At 43.1% G+C, this 21,283-nt stretch overlaps 1 protein-coding gene across 3 annotated transcripts in view; it reads left to right on the top strand.

Annotated features, from left to right (window-relative positions):
- PRKCE (protein kinase C epsilon) overlaps positions 1-21,283 on the top strand; it is a 497,134-nt gene that overhangs the window by 340,206 nt on the left and 135,645 nt on the right. For all 3 annotated transcript variants that reach the window (XM_036925881.2, XM_036925883.2, XM_036925882.2), the window contains exons 7-10: positions 1,383-1,525; positions 3,926-4,022; positions 6,724-6,923; positions 9,361-9,534. In XM_036925881.2, the coding sequence (XP_036781776.1) occupies positions 1,383-1,525; positions 3,926-4,022; positions 6,724-6,923; positions 9,361-9,534 (614 nt within the window). The remainder of the gene's footprint in view (positions 1-1,382; positions 1,526-3,925; positions 4,023-6,723; positions 6,924-9,360; positions 9,535-21,283) is intronic.

The following is a 21,283-nucleotide window of genomic DNA, read 5'->3' as shown; positions in this document are numbered from 1 at the left end:
TCTGATGCTCACTCCATCTCTTCCAACTGTGTTTTGTCTTTCAGTATGCCTTGTCATTTTTTCTTGATAGCTGAACATAATATACTAGATAAAAATAACTGCAGTAATTAGGCCTTCAGGAATGGGGTGGTAAGAGGGAGAGGAAGCATTCTGTAGCCCTGTGATCTCAGTCTTTAGTGACACTATGCTTCTGAACTAGGAGCTTTATTTTTCTCAGGGCTTCTTCCTCACTGCTTAGCTGGAACAGGATGGCTAAAGTGGGCTGAAATTAGGTATTTCCCTTCTCCCAAATGGAAAGCTAGAGGGAGCTGGGGTTGGGTATTTTCCTTCCCCCAGGTCAGTTAGGATCTGATAAAACTATATAGTTCAGGCTCTGATAAAATAATTTCTCCTGAGAGTGGTCCTTGTTAAGAACAGAGTGCTCTGGTATATTTCAAAATGGTCCTCCACCCATGCCAGTAACATAAGGGAATTTTTCTACAGTAAAACCTGGTCCATCTCCTAGAATTAAAACTCACAGAAGTGGGGTGGGAGCCCCCTATTTTGACTCTTGAACTTGTCTTTGAGATTCCAGCGATTTGCCAATTCAGTTCAGGTTTGGGGTCCCGCAGAGGTCGCTGCTGGGGATTTCTGCTCCAGTATGCTCTGATTCACTGCGGTTCCCATCTGTCTCCCCCGTTCTGGGGGCAGCAGTTTACCCTGTGACCTTATTTCTCTGGGAAATCTCAGAAGAGTTATTGGTTTTTTACTTTGTTCAGCTTTGTACTTGTTAGGGCTGAGTGACAACTTCCATGCTCCTTACATGCTGGACTAGAAACCAGAACAGTTTGTTTTTACCTTTGATGTTCTACACCAAGGACAACTGAGTGATATGCACAAAACAAAGACATTCAGGGATGGATTCTGTTCCTTTGAAATTGGATTTTAGATTTGAAAAGGGCTTTGGAGGTCACCTCATTCAATCTCCTCATTTTCAGATGCGTATCTTGATATGCTCTACTGTGGACATTACTCTCACAATATTCCCACATTTTAGCAGAGTAATGAGATGGGTATATATGTGACCCATTTGGGTTCGGAATCCAAGTGAACTTTCTTCAGATAAACCAATCAACTTCTTCTACAGTCAGTGTTCTGCTCCCTGAAAGGAGATATAATGTGATATTTATCTGTAAACAGTGGTTATCTCTGTATGGTGGTTTGATGGATGAGTTTAGTTTTGTGTGATGGGATGATAGGCGATTTTTATTTTTCTCTTTTTGTCTTTCTGCATTTTCCAAATTCTGTCAAATGAACATGTATTACTTTTGCAATCAGAAAAAACTAAGGTCATGTTTCAGTCTGTGAACATTTGGAAGTCTCTTCTCCATGTCTCCTTACAGTCTGCAAGATGAACGTTCACCGACGCTGCGAGACCAATGTGGCTCCCAACTGCGGAGTGGACGCCAGAGGAATCGCCAGAGTGCTGGCCGACCTAGGCGTCACTCCGGACAAAATCACCAACAGCGGCCAGAGGAGGAAAAAGGTACCCGGTTATTCGGGGGTATTTCTGGAGCTCTTTGTGGGCCAGCATCTCTCTGCTGGCTTCCTGAGAGTCTTCTAGAATGAGATTGTATGATTGCTGGGCTTGATACACTGTACTCTTAAAAATAGCATGTGTTTCAAGGAAAAAATAAAACCAACAGTGGCCAGGCAGGTAACATTTAAGTCTCCTTTCAGTCCCAGAAGTAATGGAAAAACAAAGCAGGCCTCAAGGATCATGTTTCTCAGGGGAACATAAACTTTGAGACAAGGACTATGGAATTCCCTCTAGAAAAGGACAGCTCCAGACAAGGAAATGACTTATCTGCTCCTAGAACTGGCATGAAAGCAATGTCAGTGTTTGAACTTTGTCCCTGGTATAACTATAATGAGGGTACATGGATGAAGTGCAGAAAGCACATTCTTTTCTAGAGAGCAAGCCAAGAAAATTTGTGATAGTGCTGGCCCTCAGCTGACCAAGGAATATTGTCAGTGCCCCCACAACATGAAACATCTGGGCCTTTCTTTGGAGACCAAAGCCCCATCTCTATTTGTGTGACATGCAGAATGTTAGTAGGAAGAGATCCATTTGTTAAAATGTTTTTTTGGTAAGTTAGGGCCCATAGATGTAAACAAAGCTACAGGCATCCATTGCATTTTGTTTGAAGGCTTTTCTTAGCTTTGGCTCCCAGCCTAGAAAATGTAAGAGGTCTTTGAAAAAGTAAGTTATGAGAAAATGAGAATCATGTTAACTAAGCAAGATGTCCTGGTGAAAGGTGGGGGAGTGGGCAGTGGCCCTCATTGCCCAGTATCAGGCATTCTCAAGCTTTTCCAACCTGGGTGCTTTTCCAATCTTGACTCCTAAATGTTCTCCCTTAATCTTGCCCTGAAATATCTCTGAAGGGCTCTGCATTTCTCTTCTCATTTTAGAAGCTGCCCATACCATTCCCCTGGTGCTTCTCAGAAGAGACTTTTCCCTTGAACAGGGAAGTTTGATTGTTTCCATCTTAAATTTCTCCTTGTCTACCTTCCCAATAAACAAAGCTGTTTTATAAGCATTGGAGGAAAAAATTCTCTTCTCCCTGGTTAGCTGTGAGATTGGGCTTCTGGGGGCTCTTCTAGCTCTGCAGATCCTACTGCAGGAAACAGGGCTTCACATATTGACAAGGCATTGCAATTGCAAGCAGAATGTCAGCACCTAGAAATACTAGGGTCCCACTGAAGAGATGGATTAAGCAAATACCCTGTGATGACAATGTTGGACACACATGAGCTATACAGAGAGCTCTTTTCAGGAAACATGGGTTTTTTCCTTGCTAGAAGTGAACTGAGACAGAATATTAGTTGTTATGAAACATTTAAAAGAAAACTATTTGCCTTCTTCCCCATATTTACATGAGCTATAATGCCAGTAGCCAGACATCATCAGTCTCTCTTGGATTTGGGGGAGCCCAGTAGTAAGAAGCCAACACAGAGAATTCAGGGATGGCAGAGTAAAAGACTAAGGGACTTGAGTCCTGATATTTTTATTGCTACAGTGCTCCTGATGCAATTCCTGAAGGGAAAATAAAGGGAGCCGTGTAGCCATTCCAACTGTGTGGGAGGGTGGGGGAGAGGTGCCCTCAGTCAGAGGCTAACAGCACTTCTTTACAGTAGTGTTGGGCTTACTGGGCTTCACTTCCCTTCACGTCACCCCTTGCATGTAGTCCATTGTTCAGAAAGGTTGTGTGCATGCAGCTGGTAAGATTACGAGCAGATGTAAGCAGAAGAGCTTGTGACTTTGACAGGAACTTAAAACGGATATGCCTGCCTTTATGCCAGGAAGGAGACTTCACTGGGGGTGTTCTATTAAAATTTGCCAACAAATATCAATACATCTAAAAATATCTGAGCTTCAATTATGTGTATCATTTTGTGCAGGTCACCAGGAGCAATACAAATACTGGATAGAGTCTTACCTTCAAAGAACCTATAGTCTACCTGAGTAGAGCGCCCCACATAATATACACACACAGATATTATTACGTAAATAAAGCTGAACAAGATAATGAATAAATGCCACATAGGTGTTAAAGTCAACAAGTGTCAGATTGCTTTGGATGAGGTAACTTGCATTGCTTGCAAAGGCAAGAGAGGATTTTAGGAGGGGGTGAGGTTGAACTTTGTTTTAAAAGGTCAGTTATATTTGGATAGAATAAAAATTGAGCAAATTGAAGTTTCTTGTTTTCTCCCTTGAATTGTCTAATGGCACCTTGAGTCTGTGCTTTCAGAATATGAGTTCTGTGAGTGGGACTGTGCCCCAAGGATGCCCTTTGGCCTTTTGCATAGCGTGCTGATATTTCTGACCTCACAGACACTCACCATCTCCCTCTGATGCTTCTTTCCCCTCTTTCCCTTTCTCTAGCTCATGGCTGGTGCTGAGTCCCCACAGCCTGCTTCTGGAAGCTCACCATCTGAGGAAGATCGATCCAAGTCGGCACCCACCTCCCCTTGTGACCAGGGTGAGACCCTCAGATTTGCTTGTACCTCTGAGCTCTGTCGCTGGAAGGACCAAGGAGCTTGAGGCCTCTCCACCCGGGAATGACCTTGTTAGCTGAAAGAGCCAACGGCCCTGGAAGGTCTTCAGACACCCTTTCCCTGTTGACTCATTAGCTGTTCTTTTACTCTACAAGGCTTTCTTGAGGGTGAGGCACTATTTGGCCTTGCCTGCCTTAAGTCCCTTCTAGGCTGGGGTAAAAGAAAGAGCATGTGATGTGATGGTTCACCTTTCCCTTGCCTCTCTCCATGGTTCCAGGTGCAGCACAGGGTGAGGGTACAGCCCGTCCTCCCTCTGCCCCGGCGTCTGCTCCCAGACCCGTCAGCACCACTCGGTTGAGTTGGGTTTGGCCCCCTTCCTGACTCTGATCATCACACCTAGAACCTAAGATTGGGGCAAGAGTCAGGGGGTGGGAGTGTGTCTCCCTCCTGATGGGGAGTGGGTAGGGATAGGGAGGTGAAGATGGAGACTGAGAGAAGTGGGGGAGGGAACCAGCTCTAGACCCTATTCCTTCCTAAAGCCCAGCCCAAGATGTCACCTCCTTCCCCATGGGAATACTTAAAGTAATGTGACATTTCTAAATTGTACAAGCATCTAGGAAAACTGAGGCTGATGTGAGGCTAACACACTTAAAACCTTGCCCTCTGCTGGCCAGAACCAGACATCCCCTGGAAGGGATGTATGTATCTGCACATCAGGAATAACCATCACTACAGAACAATAGTACCTTGATTTTCTGTAGCCCCGTTTGTATTTGTTATCCTGATATTATGCTCACATCAGCGGTATGCAGGGTTTGCATTACTGTCCCGTGTACTGGGTGGGAAGTGGAAGATCAGAGAGTTAAAGTCTGAAGACCATGCCTCTCCTGGCTTTAGGACCCCACTTTCAGAATCTGTGCCATCAAACCTTCCCCGGAGGTCAGCAAACCCAGCTTTACTTACCCAGGAACAAAGAGAACAGCTTCAGGGGAGGGTGCCAACCCTGAGGTCACTAAATAATTGGTCTGAGCCCCTCTTCTTGCTGCTCTGAGTAACTCTCTGCATTTTCATACTTTGCTTCATTCCAAAAGAGATTTGATCCATTCAAAAGTAATTTGATGGTACTCTGGGGCCTCCAGACCAGTAGGTATTATCCTGGACCAGTGTGGGTATTTCCATATGTCCCTTTTAGGATTGAGACCTCCTTTGAGAACTTCAAGGAGACAGGGTCATATGGTAAAGAGACCCCAAGTAAGAGTGAGATGGCCGTGGTTTCTAGGCCCAGCTTCTGCCCAATGTACTGTCTGGTATTGGCAGGACACCCTGTCTCTTTTTGTCCCTGGTCAGTCTAGTACCAGTATTACACAGCAGTGATGCGAGTGTACGTGGATGCAAAAACCCTCTCAGCAAGACACACCATTGTTACAGAATAAATAAGATCTAGTTTTCCTTTCCTCCATTCCAGGAATGCATAGACGTTTTCTTCAAACTTTGGTATCCCTGAACACCTAAGTTCTGTCTTCCAAAACCCATTTAATAACTTACCTTGGAAACTGAGACTTTTAGCTGTATGCTGAGACTCAAAGTTACACTTAAAAGCAAGTAATAGAAAACTGCTGAGTTGGCAGGGGAATACCTGTGGACTCAGACTCAAGTTTTCCCCCTGTCCGACACATCTCAGAGGAGCCAAACTCCAGATGAAAGGGAGCTCTGCAGATGCCCTACACGAGCTCTCATGCGCCTCAGTCCTGAAAAGCAGTTGAAGATGCCTTTATGTCACAGCACCTGATCGCTCATACCTGATTGTGACTTCCAAGGGCAATAGGTGGTGTTCCTCTTCTGTAATCCCAGTGATTCATGAGCATCTTTTAAAATCGGATTATACTTAAGATGCCCATTTCTGCGCTGAGGAGTGTGTGTCTTGGTGAATGAATAGCTAACAATAAAGCTTCCTCAAATAGAGAAGGTCACAAGATCATCTAGCATTATCACCCCGGGTAGTTCAGGTCACATACTCTGGAGGGGCACAAGACTGTCCCATAGTTGTGAAATTGTACTGAGGAGCCCCTGCCCCATCTGAGATAAATTTGCTGCATGTCACTCTTAGGAAGCAATTCTTTAGTTAATGATAAGCCCATTGCTCATTCTGTTAAGTAGCCTTGTGTGAGACAGGAATTTAGAATAAACCCAGCAACAAGGCCAAGTGATGTCCTTTAGGCTTCCTGGGAATAGCTGTTGAAATAATTATGTCATCAGTGATTACTGTGATGGCAATTCTCATTAAGTCATTTTAAACTTCAAAGGAAATTTGAATACCTATTGCTTTTGGGAGTCTGCAAGTCCTGGAGAAGGCCAGGATGTCTGCATTATACCTGTAAGGAATAGGCTGCTCACTGAAGGGGGCTTTCGGGAGGTGACCTGGTCCCGGTGTCATCTGGAGGGGTTGGTTGGTGGGGACTGTGTCTGCCTTGCATACTGAGGCCCTGCTATGCATTAGGTGCCAGTGAAAGTGTGTAGAGCAGATGAAGGAACATACAAAGGAATGCCAGGCTCGATCTGTTCTTATGAAGAACCAGAAAGAGGGTTGAGAGCTCATGGATGGACATTTGAGTATTAACTACTCCCATTAGAGGAGGGGCTCATGAGGTGTGCACTAATGCAACATCTTATCACCCTTGGCCCTAGAACTAAAAGAACTTGAAAACAACATCCGGAAAGCCTTGTCATTTGACAACCGAGGGGAAGAGCACAGGGCTGCATCATCCAGTGATGGCCAGCTGGCGAGCCCTGGCGAGAACGGCGAAGTCCGGCAAGGCCAGGCCAAGCGCTTGGGCCTGGATGAGTTCAACTTCATCAAGGTGTTGGGCAAAGGCAGCTTTGGCAAGGTCTGTGGCGCGCCGGTAGGGTGCTGATTTTCTCTGCCCCATAGCATCGCTCCATCTGTTTGATCTAAGATTAAGTGATGAACATTTCAGCCTGGTCTTGTTAACGTTTTCCTTCCTTGTGAGTGGAAATGTCCTGAGGCCAGGAGATAGGACCTGGGTCTGCTGCTAATTAGCCATGGGACTTTGGTCATTTAATCTCTGGGATTCAGTTTTGCATATTTGTCAAATGAGGACAGGAATCAAGCAAGATGGTGGGTGAAAAAGCCCTTTTAAAAGTTTAGATTGCTTTATGTGTGCTTGGCATTCCATTATCACTAATAGTAACAGTGTACTTCTTCCTCTCTTCAGAGATCCATCTGAAATTCTGGTTTTAATTCATTGCAAAGATTTTGAAAATGAACTCCAGAATCTCTCTGCCTTAGTGAACTTCGTGAATGTTTTGTTTATCCTCTATAAGTGGCAAGAGAATGAAAATCATTGTCTCACGTACCTCAGGGTCCCTCTGCCCTTGTGCCATTTTCTCTGTCCACCCCCCTGAGATGAATGCAGTAGTGCGAGGGTGTATGCAGAGTGTGCTCAGTGAAGCATTCGAGGTGAGCAGCCACATTGGATGGCCAGGGAGACTGAAGAATAATAATTATAGAAAGAAAATGGAAGGGCAGAGAGCCTAAGGAGATGGTTAACATTTCAGCTGAGATCCCTGATTATTCTCTTGCTCTTTGCAAACCTGTGCCTGGGAGTAGTTTTCCTAGGACCTCCCAGAGCAGAGAGGCCTGTTCTGGGGCCGAACACTTGTCTCTGGCAGCTCCCAGGGGTCACATGCCCTCACATGTCCTGGACTCTTAAATAAAGCAGCAGCCTGTGGGTCAGTGACCTTGCTGAGCTGCAGAGCCTCTCCAGTGATCTCTGAAGGGAATGGCTCTGTAAAGCCCCCGAGGCATGGGACCTTGTCCCCTGCCTTTCTCACCTGCCCTGATTTTAGGCCGATTGTCTATCATGGCAGGAAGGTAACTGGAATTTACTTACATGGCAAAAGCTGAAGCAATCACATTCTTTAGAGACTGGCTACATAAGAAACAGAGCCCAGTCCTCTGGCCTAGGTATGACTCTGGAATGTGAGCAGGTTTAATTTTGAGCAAGATTCAAGGGAAATGAGCAGGCAGAGTTTCTAGGTTTCCATGTGGTGTAGGCATGATGGGAAGTTTGATGACTCTAAAGCATTTAGATTCTTAGGAATAATCTCAGCGAAAGTTTAAGTCAGTTTAATAGAGTTTTCATGATATGTATATACTGGAAGGTCTTCAGGTTAACATCCTGAATTCTCTCCATAAGCTTCTGAGCTACTGCTCTTCAACTCTGACTACTTATGCTGGAATATTATACTCAGGAGTTAGTTATTTAAAAGGAGAAAAACTTGTCACATTTTATAGAGAAATGAGTGCAGAAATACCAAATGGTAGGAAAACTTTGAAAAAATTGAACTGTTAATTGTCTCTGGAGAAGAAATCACATTCCCAGCTTTTAAGCTGCAGAAGAAACTATAAAGGCAAGTAAGTTTCAGCCACATCAAGAAAAATGATACTGTTCGGTAAAAAGTAAAGCAACAAAAAAATCATTAACACAGGCTTAAAAAAACCTTTGTAGCAAGTGAAAGGTTTATATCTTTATATATCAAGCTCATACAAATTCATAAGAAAATAATATAGGAAAAGACATAAAACTGACAATTCACACACAAACACAGTTAGAAAACAAATATTGAAGTTTCACTACAACTTAAAAAATCATTGAGGTAATATTTAACACCTATTACATGAGAAACAAAACTTTTTGAGTGAAACAGCCAATGTTGATATATTGCCATGAAACTAAAGCACTTCTATATTGTTAGTGGCCGAAATGTGCAAAATATTTAATTTATAATCTTCTACTAAGTCTTTCCATCTTAAGGGTATGATCCAAAAGAAAAAAGATTGTATGTACAGAAATACTCAGATACTATTATATAATACTTGATTAAATATAACAAGTGTCTAATTTAAGTGATTCAATAAACTGTAATATGTTCACTTGAGTTCGGTATCAGCAGCCGTAATAATGATGGAGACCATGTAGATAAATGCTTATGAAATAATGTTCAGTTAATACATTTGCTGTGCTATAATTGCAAGTATGACAAAGGTATATGAACATGTGAATAATTATTTAACATATGTGCATTGAACTTCTCCTTGCATGCACCCATGCTAGAATTACAAACAAATAAGTAAATTGTAGTAGGTATATTAGGATGGGTAGTTTTTCTAAACATTTTTTAATGCTGTTAAAGTATTTAAAGTTCAAAAAATTTTTCTTAAAGCATTCAGTATTGATTTGTGTGTCTTGTTTTGATTCCATACATGTGGAGACTGATGGTGGTGGTTTGGGTTGACTGCAGGTCATGTTGGCAGAGCTGAAAGGCAAAGATGAGGTATATGCTGTGAAGGTCCTAAAGAAGGATGTCATCCTTCAGGACGATGATGTAGACTGCACCATGACAGAGAAGAGGATTTTGGCTTTGGCCCGGAAACACCCATATCTTACCCAACTGTACTGCTGCTTCCAGACCAAGGTATGTTGGGGAAAAGCTGGTGGACCTCCGTCTTGTGGGGGTAGCACCAAAGGACACTGGTATCTTGACTGTCAGATGAAAAGATCAATTATAGACCCTCTACGTTCTCTTCTCACAGACCTTGTAAAGTGAAATGGATTTTACCCTTGAAAAGATCAAGGGCATATTTGACAGAATCCGCTTTTTTAAGGGCATGGAGTTTTCCATTCAAGATTGTGCTTGTGAAGGGGTATGAGAGCAGTAGAACTCTTTGCAAATAGAGCTGGACAAAGCCAAGTGACTAAACCCAGTGTTTGCTCCTAGGAAAAACCAACAGGCATGGTTAGTCTTGCTCTGTTTCTCGCTGGTATCATTAGGCAAATCACTCAAGTTCTCTGGTGCCTTCAGGTCAAATGAAAAAGAAAAGGCCACGCTGACCATTTCCAACTTGTATAATGTCATGTGAGGTAAAGGATGTGAACCAGTCCTTAAAAACGCCATAGTGGCTTAGAAATGAGGTGGTATTTTAAATTTACCATATGGGAGCCTGGGAACCAGAAGATGTCAGTAAACAAACAAAGATAACTGTAACTATGTTGTGCTGTCTAATCTATTATCAGTGTCATAATTGATTTTTTACTTACTCTTTGTAAAGAGAAACGTCAGCATTCTTCATGAAGCGCATAGTACCTCTTTTTGGGAAGAAAAATGACTAAGTCTTGTAGGATGCCTTAGGGTTTGTAGCCCTTAGCTTCTGAGGAAGGTAAAGGAAACCTCACCTACCACTCCTCCCTGTGCCATCTGGAGCCCAGACAGTGAAGGTGCCACCGTGGAGAGGTGAGTCCCTGCTCCAGGGCACACTCCCATCCCCATGTCATTGGCAGTGTTGGCTCATTCCAGTTTGAATTGAATAATTACTTATTCGGTCATTCAGCACATTTTTATTATATTCTATTGAATTCTTCCCACATGCCCAGTGTTGTGCCAGGTGCTTGAGATACAGTGGTGAGCAAACCCCAGTCCTTGGCCTTAGGGAATTTACAGTCTCTTTGGTGCACTGTTTCTTATGGAGTATTTTTCTCAGAACCCTCATCACATGAGAAACTCAAAGGACTCTGTGGCCCATAGCTTGGGACACTGCAGTCTTGACCTCTTGTAGAGTATCTCAGCAAGTTTGCTTATTAATGTCCCTGAGGATACCTGCCTTGGGGGAGGGGGGTAATCTTTATTTAATCTACTATTTCCCAATTACTTGATTCCAAGTTCCACCCCTACCACCACATTTTCCACACTGATTGAGAAACACTGATCTAATGGCGTTTTTCCTATCCCCCTAATCTCTCAAGAGAATAAGAAATATCTTTTAAAAATCTGGGCATCCCTTTCTGAACAAGTACAGAACTTTTTACCTATCCTTGCTTTGGATGTGCGTTATATGGTGCCTAGTATTTGTGGGTCTGTGCACGTCCCTGTACATGTACACACACGGAGCCCTACGTGAAACAGATCAGTCATGCAGTCAACTTTCTTTTTTCTACTTTAGCGTAATTAGAGATTAATGAGAAATGTATCCTACATGTCTTTATCCTCTCTGGTGCCCATCACAGGGCCTCACACCTGGTAGGTGTTCACCATCAGAATCAGGTTTGGAAGATTTTTTTTCAGATTTTCTCTTTTGTACCAGTGAGAAAATCAGATTTCAGGGACATTGAATTCTTTTGCCCACAGATACCCTGAATTGGCCAAGTTGGCCTTGGCATCCGGTCTCTGGGATCCCAGCCCAGTGGGGCCTTGCTCCAACGTCACTGTGTTACTCGGTTTTGCCCGATGCAACACATTGTCCCCTAGTGAGGGAGTCTGTCTCCCCGTCCCCTCCCCTGGCCATCTCTCCCACTGTCTGAGGTGGTCTCGGGCATTGCCAAGAGGTCAAGTGCCCTTGGGAAGCCACAGTGGATGGTCAGCTTTCCGACACCTCTTGGTGAATGAGTAAGGGGGTGGGAATGAGTGTTCTCCTCCGTGCACTGCAGAACATCCAGGCTGAGGCTCCTTATTGTGTGGCAGTTTGAGAGCACAAAATGGTGTTGAATGACACCAAGGGTTTCCTTTACGGCAGAACAGTAACCAAACTGACATGGAGATGGGGGTCTGGGTAGCTGAAGGGTGAGGCTGGGGACAGAAGGACTTTCCTCTGTAGTTCAGAGATTTGCTGACTCTTTTCTCAGGCCAGTGTCAGGTAGCCACAGTTACAAGAGCAACTTTGCTCTGCCTCTGCCGTGCCGTACTCAGTAGAATATGACATCCCTCACTTTACACAACAGATGTATGTTCATCAGTACTTTTTTTTAAGTGAATCATATTTTAACCTCACTAAGGACCTTAGATTACTAATGAAAGGAATCTTATTAAGAATCATTTCATAAACCCCCAACTTAACTTTTAGAAAACTGACCTTTTCTATGAGAATCAGTAGTCATAGTTTTACAGGTTATTCTCCTGACTTTGAGGTAGACACTGGGTATGGGGTTATCAGCAAAAAGGAAGGTGAGTCTCAAGTGGAGGGGTTTCCTCAGTCAGGGATGGGGAAGTTATACCCATTTCCATAAGCAAACAGAGCAGCCAACAGCAATGTGTAGTGGGTGTGTTCAAACCAAGACGACTTAGCAAACAGGGTGCTCTTCAGGGTCTGGAGTGGGGAAGGAGCTCAAGCCAGGCTTTGAAGAGTAGGGAGGATCAAGACAGCATTTGGGTGGGAATGGGAGCTAGGTTCCACAGCCATAGTTCAGTCCTGCTTTGCTTTCATGTTTTCTGAAAAGGAGACTTCCTCTGAGCCACCCTGAACGTTGTTTCGACTAAGACCCTAATACATAATTCAGGAACGCTAAGACCTGACTGCAATGCTGCTGAGATTTCTTTCATTCTTGTTTAATTATGACACATAGGACAGCAGTAATATTAAGTGAAGTTTAATTATTTTTAGGTGGGCCTTTATTTTGTAGTGTTAAGAAAAAACAGCCCCTATGGAAACATTCCTTTGAGAACCTCTTGATAGATTGCATATCGCTTCAGGCCACACACTGCACAGGCTGCCTGAGGGTCTTTGATGAGTGGGAGGTGCAGGTACCATGTCTGGTATGGTGACCAATGGCGATGATTGTGTAAACCCATTGGCGTCATTATGAGGTCAGGTCACAAGTTAGAATGGTCACTACTACCCACTGAATGACCAAGTTACAATTAAAAAGTGATCTGGCCTTTTCTGTACCATACCTACCTGCTCTTGGCTCGTGTACTCTGAACATTCTCCACGGGATTAAACAGCTTTCCAGTGGTAGGGAGATAAGGCAGACAGGCCGATATATTAAGCCAGTAACTTTAATTTCAGTCAAATTCAAACCAGTGTGTTTGACCTGAGTTTGTTATGTTGCATGCTCTGTGGGTTTCTAGAGTAACCCGAGCTAACTAGAAAAAGCTGCAAAACTATGCTTAATTAACTATCAAATGTATGGTATCAAAAGGGGTAAGGACTTCTGACTCCAGACAAGATGGAATGATCCTATTCCTCTCAGTTTCTCTCTCCTACAACTAAAAACCCTGGACATAATTTTCATTTCATAAAGGGATTATGCTCAGTAAGTCCGACAGAGCCAGAAGGAATTATAGAAATTGCATCATCTGTTGAGAAACTAAAATTTTCAAATTTAAAACTGCCAGATGATTTTTAAATGGATGGCGTTAAATTATTGTCAGCAGTGTAATATTTTTACACACAGACACAATGATTGTTTCCTGGCTTAAAAAAAAAGGTATGGCCTATAATTATTTTAGTAAAAGTTTAAGTATTTATTGAGCATATATTATATTTTAGACACTGCTAGATTCTGCGGCTGTAAAGCTCAAAACATACCAACCCTGAACTCATGGAGATTCCTGTCTGGTGGGGAGATAGACATGCAAAGAGTGATAGTCTACAGCATGACAGCTCTTCTGATGGAGCCCTGTAGGTGATACATGTGGAGTTCTGCAGAAGGCAGTTGGAAAGGCTTCCTGGAAGAAGTGGAACCTGACCTGGACCTTGAAGCATGGGTAGTGTTTGAAAGAGAGAAGGGCAAAGAAATGGCTGAACTCCCAACTCTTTCTGTGTCCTGTTTCTTTCAAGGAGATGACAATGACTGAACAACAGCAAAGAAGGAGAAGAAGAAATGGAGAGTATTTGGAAAAGAAAGGGAAATTCCTGCCTCTGCAAGATTAAATGCAGATTATTAGAAAGAGGATGGTAATACTGTAAGCCTCCTTCACTGGGCTAGATAAACCTTGAGAGGCTCTAAGAGTTATGAGCTAGGTCACTGTTAGGGCTTATAGCAAGGAGTGACTTCAGGTTTGCCTCTTCTGGCTTCCCACTCATACGCAGAAGGCTGGGGATAAGAAACCCGTTTAATGTAGGTTTGTTTTTGGTAATTATAGGAAATGAAAATTCCCAGACATTTTTAGATTCTGGTATGATCCCATTGTGAAATAATCCCTTCCAACTGGACCCTATAAAACCTGTCCTGAATAATTTCATCCATGATGCTTCCCCTTTAAAGATATTACTGTCTACCTAATCATCCCCCTCCTCACCCTTCGGCATTTCCCACCCAGCCTGGGAAGCCAGCTCCAAGAGGGCTTTGCCTACATGAGCTGCGATGAAGGAAACAGACAGAGAACTAGAGAATCTCCCTTGGCCAGCCTACCCCCTGCTGTCCTGGGGGAAATACAGAATGGAAAAGTCCATAAAAAGCAACTGGAGACATTTTTCAAATGAGTTTTAATAATCTGTGAGTATGGGGTAAGAACTGTCAAGGAGTCTTAGCAAAGTAGGCAAAAATAGTTTCAAAGAAATCTGATGCTTATTTTGACTGTTAACTCTGAAGAACAGCAAACATGAAAGCAAAAAACCAAGTGAAAAATAGGGCCATTGGTAGACTTCTTTTTAAAAGAGTTGACAATGTCAGATTAAATCTAAGAGCCAAGGAAGCGACTGAGGGAAGTATGGGTCTCTTTCCTACTACAACACACCGAGGCAGCAGGATGCAGAAGGGGCTGGTGGGTTTGACTGGGTCTGGGGAGTGCCTCACAGGAATAGAGTAATGTGTCCAGCACCATGAGTTGGTCTGTGGGATGGGCAGCCACCTGGGAATCAATATGCTTGCCAATACAAAATTTCAAACTGAGGTAGCCTCAGTAATTTTTAACAGATTTCAGTGAAGTGAGGTCCAATGAGAGGGTACAGGCTTAGCATTGGTAGAATCAGTTGTCAATGTGATTAGATAAACTTAAGCAAACTCTTAACTCCTTACTTCTGAAGACCATCCTTGCCTGATAGAGGGCTGGACAACAATGCCATTTCTTTTAGTCATTCGAGGAAGTCATCTTTAGTGAGGACCTATGCAAATCACTGCAGGGTGTACCGAGACTTTTATGCCAAGGCCCTCTGTCAGAAGAGGTGGGGGATAAGTTCTGTTCTCTCAAGGAGGGGTTGCCTGAGGCCTGTGGAGAGCTGGTGGAGGTTAAGGGAGGTGGGGTGCTCTGTGCAGACAGGCTAGGGGTGCCCCAGCCAATCAGAGAGAGGAGATCATGGTTTTCATAATCATTGTGCAAAGCTTCACAGAGGAGGAAGACCTGACCCAGGTCTTGAAGCATGAACAGGATTCATCCTGCATGAGGAAATGAAGGTTGTAGAGTTAATTAATGCTCACGTGCCCCCAGCGCGGGGAAGTATGTGTATTGGCTCTTCACCTGCAGTGCTGCTGCTTCATGTAACTTCTCTGCCTCTAAGGAAACCTGGCATTTGAATAGGACGGTTGCTTTTAAAAATGCCTTCACTGTGTCAGCCATCACTCTTGTTCCTCATGATGTCCGCATGAGACAAGCATGGCCAGTCCCTTTCACGGATGGGAAAACTGAGGCCCAGCGACGTCTTACAACTTGTCTGTAACAGAACCCAGATTGGAATCAAGATTTCCTGACAGCCTTTGTTCCCCTAACTTCAGCTCCTCCCTCCTGCCTAAATTCTGTACTTCAAATACCCTTACCTCCAAAGCCTCTTTCCGCAGTCCCCGTTTGCTATCACACACGTGAGAAAGGGTCTGAGGATGACAGTTCTGTTTGGCTTGTACTCAGTGAGATTGGAATTTTAAAAAATTAATGTCCATGAGTCTGAGAATAGAGGGATCTGTCAACCTGTTTCTAGAAACATTTCTGTTTTCTAAAAGTACAAGAGAGAAGGGAGAGAAAGGGGACATACTTTGAATACTGCACTAAAAATGGAAAACAGAACTGTTGTATGGGTCTAGAAGGGTTGTAAGTACATCAGTTGTTTACCTCCATGATTGCATGGCTGACTGGGAACCTCAACTTGACGCTGCTGCCCAACATCAGGGGAGAGTATCATGCCATATATGGCAAGCCCAGAAAAAGATCAAAATTCAGAAGTTTAATATGGCTTCTACTGAATGTTTATCACTTTCAAATCATGGTAAAGTTGAAAAATCATTAGTTGAACCATCGTAAGTTGAGGACTGTCTATATATCCAAAATGGGCTGCAGTAGGATGAGGCCCTCATATATGTCCTCTCAGCTATCACTTATTGAGCACCTGTTGTGTACTGTGCCATGGGCATCCTAGGGCACCATGCTACCTGCCAATGGATTTAGTGATTTAGTGGTGAGCAAAGTGTTTACATTTCCTGACCTTTTGGAACTTGAAGCCTCCTAGGAACATATTAATTGCACCACAGTTTGAAAGCTCTGGCCTCTATCTGGTGCCCAGAACTCACTGCTTTGTTTTCCTTCAGAAATTGTTGGCTTTGACTTTTAAAAAAACAATATTTAATTTTTTTTGTCACAAAGAACACTTGTTAATTGTACAAAATTGGAAAAATTCAGAAAAGGACAAAAGAAATAGCATGTTCCTAATTACTGCTACTATCATTTTGATGTGTATATTTCTAGTTTAAAAATATTTGTTCATACATCATATTTATAAAATTGTTATCATACTCTGATAAACTGTTTCACCAAGTGATACAGTGTAACTGTTTCAGCTGTCACTACATGTTCTTCAACCAAATTATTTCCAAGGTTTCTATAATATCTGAGGGCCTCCTACAGAGAGATCCTGCATTTGGGGGTTGCTGGGTTGCCAGTAAGTGCTTGGCTTCCTGTGGAGCTGATGTTAGCAGTTATGTGAACCAGAGTGCACTCCCAGGGATGGCGTTTTCCTCTCTGCAATAGAATCACCTCCTCCTATTTATAGTTCTCTTTCTATAACATATACTTGAGTACAACTTATAAATAATGTTTGACATTGACATATAGTAGATTTAAATTCTCTTGACATTAATGTATGTATGTATATATGTTCATCTAGTAGGTATCTTTTCCCTAATAAGGAATATAATTGCCCATTCTCCAAAACTATTTGCTTATTCTTCTAGGCTGTAGCTTTCAAAACAGGTTTTATGGAGCTGCCCTTGGAGCTGCTGTGTGTGCTCACATCTGCACACACAGACCCTGTATAGGCTGTGGCAAGAGGACCCTCATGCTCCTCTTCTACTCCATTCAGAGCAGCCCCACTTTCAACAGGTTCACATGTTAGGATTCCAAGGAAAATACCATTTGAAGAAAGGATTTCACCTATCCAAAACAAAAAAGTTGAAGACCACTGAGCTACTGCTGAGAGTTTGGAATAAATCTGGTTGATTTTCACCTACCCATATGTAATCTGATGTATATAGGCAGGCAGGGCTCCATTAAGAATATCCTTCCATTGTTAAAATGGGCATGTTCCTGAGATACTGTTAGAGAGGGAATTTTTGGCAGCAGATTCAGAACTTATATTTCTCATACTCTCTGTGAGTGCTGTCTCTAATTTGGCTAGATCATTAGTAGAAGGGCCTTCAAGAAACAATTCCTAAAAGCATGTGTTTAAACCACTTTGGCTCTCTCTATGGTTTTCCACCATAGAGAGAGTAAGTGACCAGGACATTCTACTGCTCCATTGGCAAACAGTTGATCATGAGAATCTGCTCTGTGCCAGCATCTTAGTAGGTATCCTTGAGAGATAACAGGGCCTGGGACTCTTACGTTCAAGGAGAGATGATATACATCAAAGAGTAACTAGGGTAAAGAATATGTGATAAGGAGGAAGGAGAGACTTAGCTTAATGAGCATCTAGTATGTGGCAAACCTTGTGCAAGAACTTGTTTAATAAATCTTACACAAGTCCCGTAGGGTATAGGTATTGTTGTCATTTCTTTGGGCAGATGAGGAAACTAAGAGCCAGAGAGATTAGCCACTGGGCAGGGGTCACACAGATAGCCAAGTGGTGGAGCTGAGTTTCAGACCATTGATCCCTACCCCGCCTCCTGTGGGAGAGAAGGGCTGCTGTAGAAGGGGTGGATGAGGAATGTGCCCTCCGGGGAGTCACTGGGTGAAGGGTGAGGAGCCGGGCACAACAAGTTTCAGGAAAAGAGGAGTTTGCAGGAATAGACCCCTAATTTACGAGAGTAATGACATGTCTTGCTGGAACAGCAGGCTCACACTGAGAGGGCGTGAGAAAGCTCCATAAGGAGATTCTGGCTAAGTTGTGGAGTTATTACAATGCCAGGCCAGGTGTTTGCACTTATTCTGGAAGTAAAGGATTCCTTGAAGATATTATAGGAAGTGGTGACTTAGAAAGTGCAATGTGACAGCTCTGTATCGTATGGATTAAAAAGAAAAAAAAGTAGAGATACCGGTGGGAAGGTTATTTCAATTACCCACAAGTCCAGAGGCAGTGGGGAAGAACTTCTCAAGGGAGACTTGCTCTCTGCATCTGGGAAGGCCGGCCTGCTTATGACGAAACTAGAGTACCCCATCAATACTCTAGAAAATAATCGATTGTGTAACCCTGGGCTGATGAGAAATAAGAACTTAGCTTGCTGCCAGTTGGGTTAAGTGACCTACACACTTCTAAAGTGTCAGTTGCTCACAGTTCAATGGGTGCATAATGATCCAATTTAAATAAAAAGATTCATTTTGAAATCCAAAACCAGAGGTCCAAGTCATCTAATCTGTTCACCAAACAAAGCCAGTTTCCTCCTTGGTTGACGTCAGACCTCTCCTCTCCCCCCAACACCATCTGTTGGAGTTAAGAATTTGCCTTTCTTTTAAGTGTCTATTTTTAGATTCATGTTGAATTTTGAGGGTGGACTGATGTTGTTCTGCACCTGGGGCACTTTGTAGAGAAGGTTCTGCCCAGTCTATTGAGATTACTCAGCTTAAGCAATGGGCTTTCCTCACATAACCTGAATTTTTTTTTTTCAGATAACCCTGCTGGCCCTTAGTGCTTTGGCTTTGAATATCTTGCCAGGTGGTGGGTGTGTTCCATTTGGCTATTTGTGTTTATTTGTGCCCTCTTGATTTGTAGGGGACACAGGATATAGGAAAGAGGGCTTCATGAGTCAGGAAACTCTGGTACTAGCTATGGCTTCTGCCACTGATGCTTGCACTGAGATATTTCTCTGGGTGTTGATTTCCTTGCTAATGATAAAGAATAGGGGAGGACAAAGAGGGGAGTTAGACAACCTGATCTATCTATAAGATTCCTGAATCTGATTCCAAAGATCTGTGAAAATGCAACTGCCTGGGAACTGCGCATGGGCCCATTAGAGACTCACTTGTTATTAATGTGTGAGTGAGAGAAGAACAATGGTAAAATCAATGAACTTTACTGCCGGTTAGTGTTCCTTTTCGAAGCTCAATTTAGTAAATGCTCCTACCTCCATCAAAGCTTCTGTGATCACAAGGCTGCCATTCTACATCAAGAGTCCAAATTCAACACACTTTCAATGACTAATGGTCCTACGTCAAAAAATCTGCCAGGAAGTATCACAGCTATCTCATTAAAGCACAGCACAGTTTCTAGCACACAGCAGGCACAATAAATTTTAGCTTCTGTCTTACTGGTTAACAGTTTCAATATACTCTACAAAGATAGATCCCAAGCTGGAATGAGAGCTTTGCCATCTTTATTTGCCTATAATGATGACCACTTTTGATCAGTTGGCCAACTGTTTGTGAAACAGCACTGAGAAGCCATTATTGGTAGATTTGACCCCCAGACACACTAGCTACATAAAGAGAAAATACGTATTGCCAATCCCCTAACCTGATCCCAGATTATTCTTAACTACAGCTATGGCCCATTGTCTTAACCCATCTAGTCATTTCACATGTTCATCAGGAGGGTATCAAGCAAGAGATGAATGAGAGCCATCCCTTCTCCAAGAAAAAGTCTCTGCCCAACAGATGAATGCTTTGTTATATCATTTTTGTTTCTTAACGGTGAAATATAATAAATTGAGAACCATAGCTAGTTAATGTGAGGAACACATATTTGGTGTGTGTCCCCAGGAGTTAGGTGGATCACCCTCTTGACCAGCCAATTCATAGCCTGAACTGGGGCCAGCACAAGTGTGACGGCATGTCTGGCTCCTGCATGGCTTCCACAGGATTCCAGGGGATTCTTGCTGCCCCGCCCCCTCCTTCCTTCTCCTTCCTGTCACTGAGGTGGGCAGGGTTTACGTAATTGGAGCTGGGCCCCCAGTGTGGAAAAAAAAGGTTACTGGTTCCAGTAAAGAACATCTTGGACAAAACTGCCTCTGTGGTGGTTTGTCTCAGGCTGCTGTTGTAGTAAGACTGAGAGAGAGAGAGAGGGGTGTCATCTAGGTGGGCTTGTCATTACCGAACATTTCAAGGTTGTCCTTGGCTCAATAATAACAAAGATTTATATAGTACTTATATATTGGGTTCAGTTTAAAGCATTTTACATGAACACTGTATTATTGTTAATGTAAATTATTTAATCTTCAACCCTCTGAGGCAGGACTGTTATCTCAAAGTGGCAGAGCCAAAATTCAAACCCAGTTAGTCAGCTTCCAAAAACTTCATTTTGTCTGAATGCCCAAGGGAGATCAAGCTTCTGAGGTTTGATGAGCACTAACCAAACTTCCAGGAGACCCAAGTGTAAATTAAATAGCAGTTGGTTGATTTATCATGGGGTGACTATTTGTGTATGTTGCTCAGGGCACCCTGGAATAACTCTTGGGGAGTAGTATCTTAGGCACTCTGAATTGGGAAAGCAATGGAAGAAAAACCAGATCCTCTTCCTACTAGAACTTTTTTTGCAGAGGCAGTGGGAAGTTGAAACATTCACTTGTGTCCCCATCCAAGCATTTGGTTTTTATCATGACATTCCAGGGAGAATGCAAGCAGGGCTCACAGGCAAAAAGGATTCTCTCAGTCAACCTGTCGTGTGGCAGGAGGTACAAATTGACTCCTTTGTTGGGTCTGTACGACGTTCACTTGGGATTCATCAGCAATATGCAATCCATTTTATCAAAACACTTGTGTACAGGTTGTTAGGGAGCTAAGCTCATTACCTGGCCCCGGCTTGTGAGAAATATGAGTGGCCATGGAGTTTGGGGCCTTCCCATCCTCCAAAAGGATCAGGGAAGGTGCTGTACATTAGGAGTCTGAGGAGGGAGTGCTTGGCGAAAAGGGTACCTTTGTTCTCAATGTTTCTTCCACCATTCACCCAATCCACACCCATTTTGTTTATGTTTCAGCTCATAAATTAAATCCGACCTCTTTATCAATTCCTAATTCATGAAGGCTTTCTAGATTCACCAGTCTAGCACAAAAATACTGCAACCAAATGGAACACAATTGCCATTAATGTTAAATACTT

Source organism: Manis pentadactyla, chromosome 2, assembly GCF_030020395.1.
Source record: "Manis pentadactyla isolate mManPen7 chromosome 2, mManPen7.hap1, whole genome shotgun sequence".
NCBI lineage: Eukaryota > Metazoa > Chordata > Mammalia > Pholidota > Manidae > Manis > Manis pentadactyla.
This window is presented reverse-complemented; position numbering and strand designations above follow the sequence as displayed.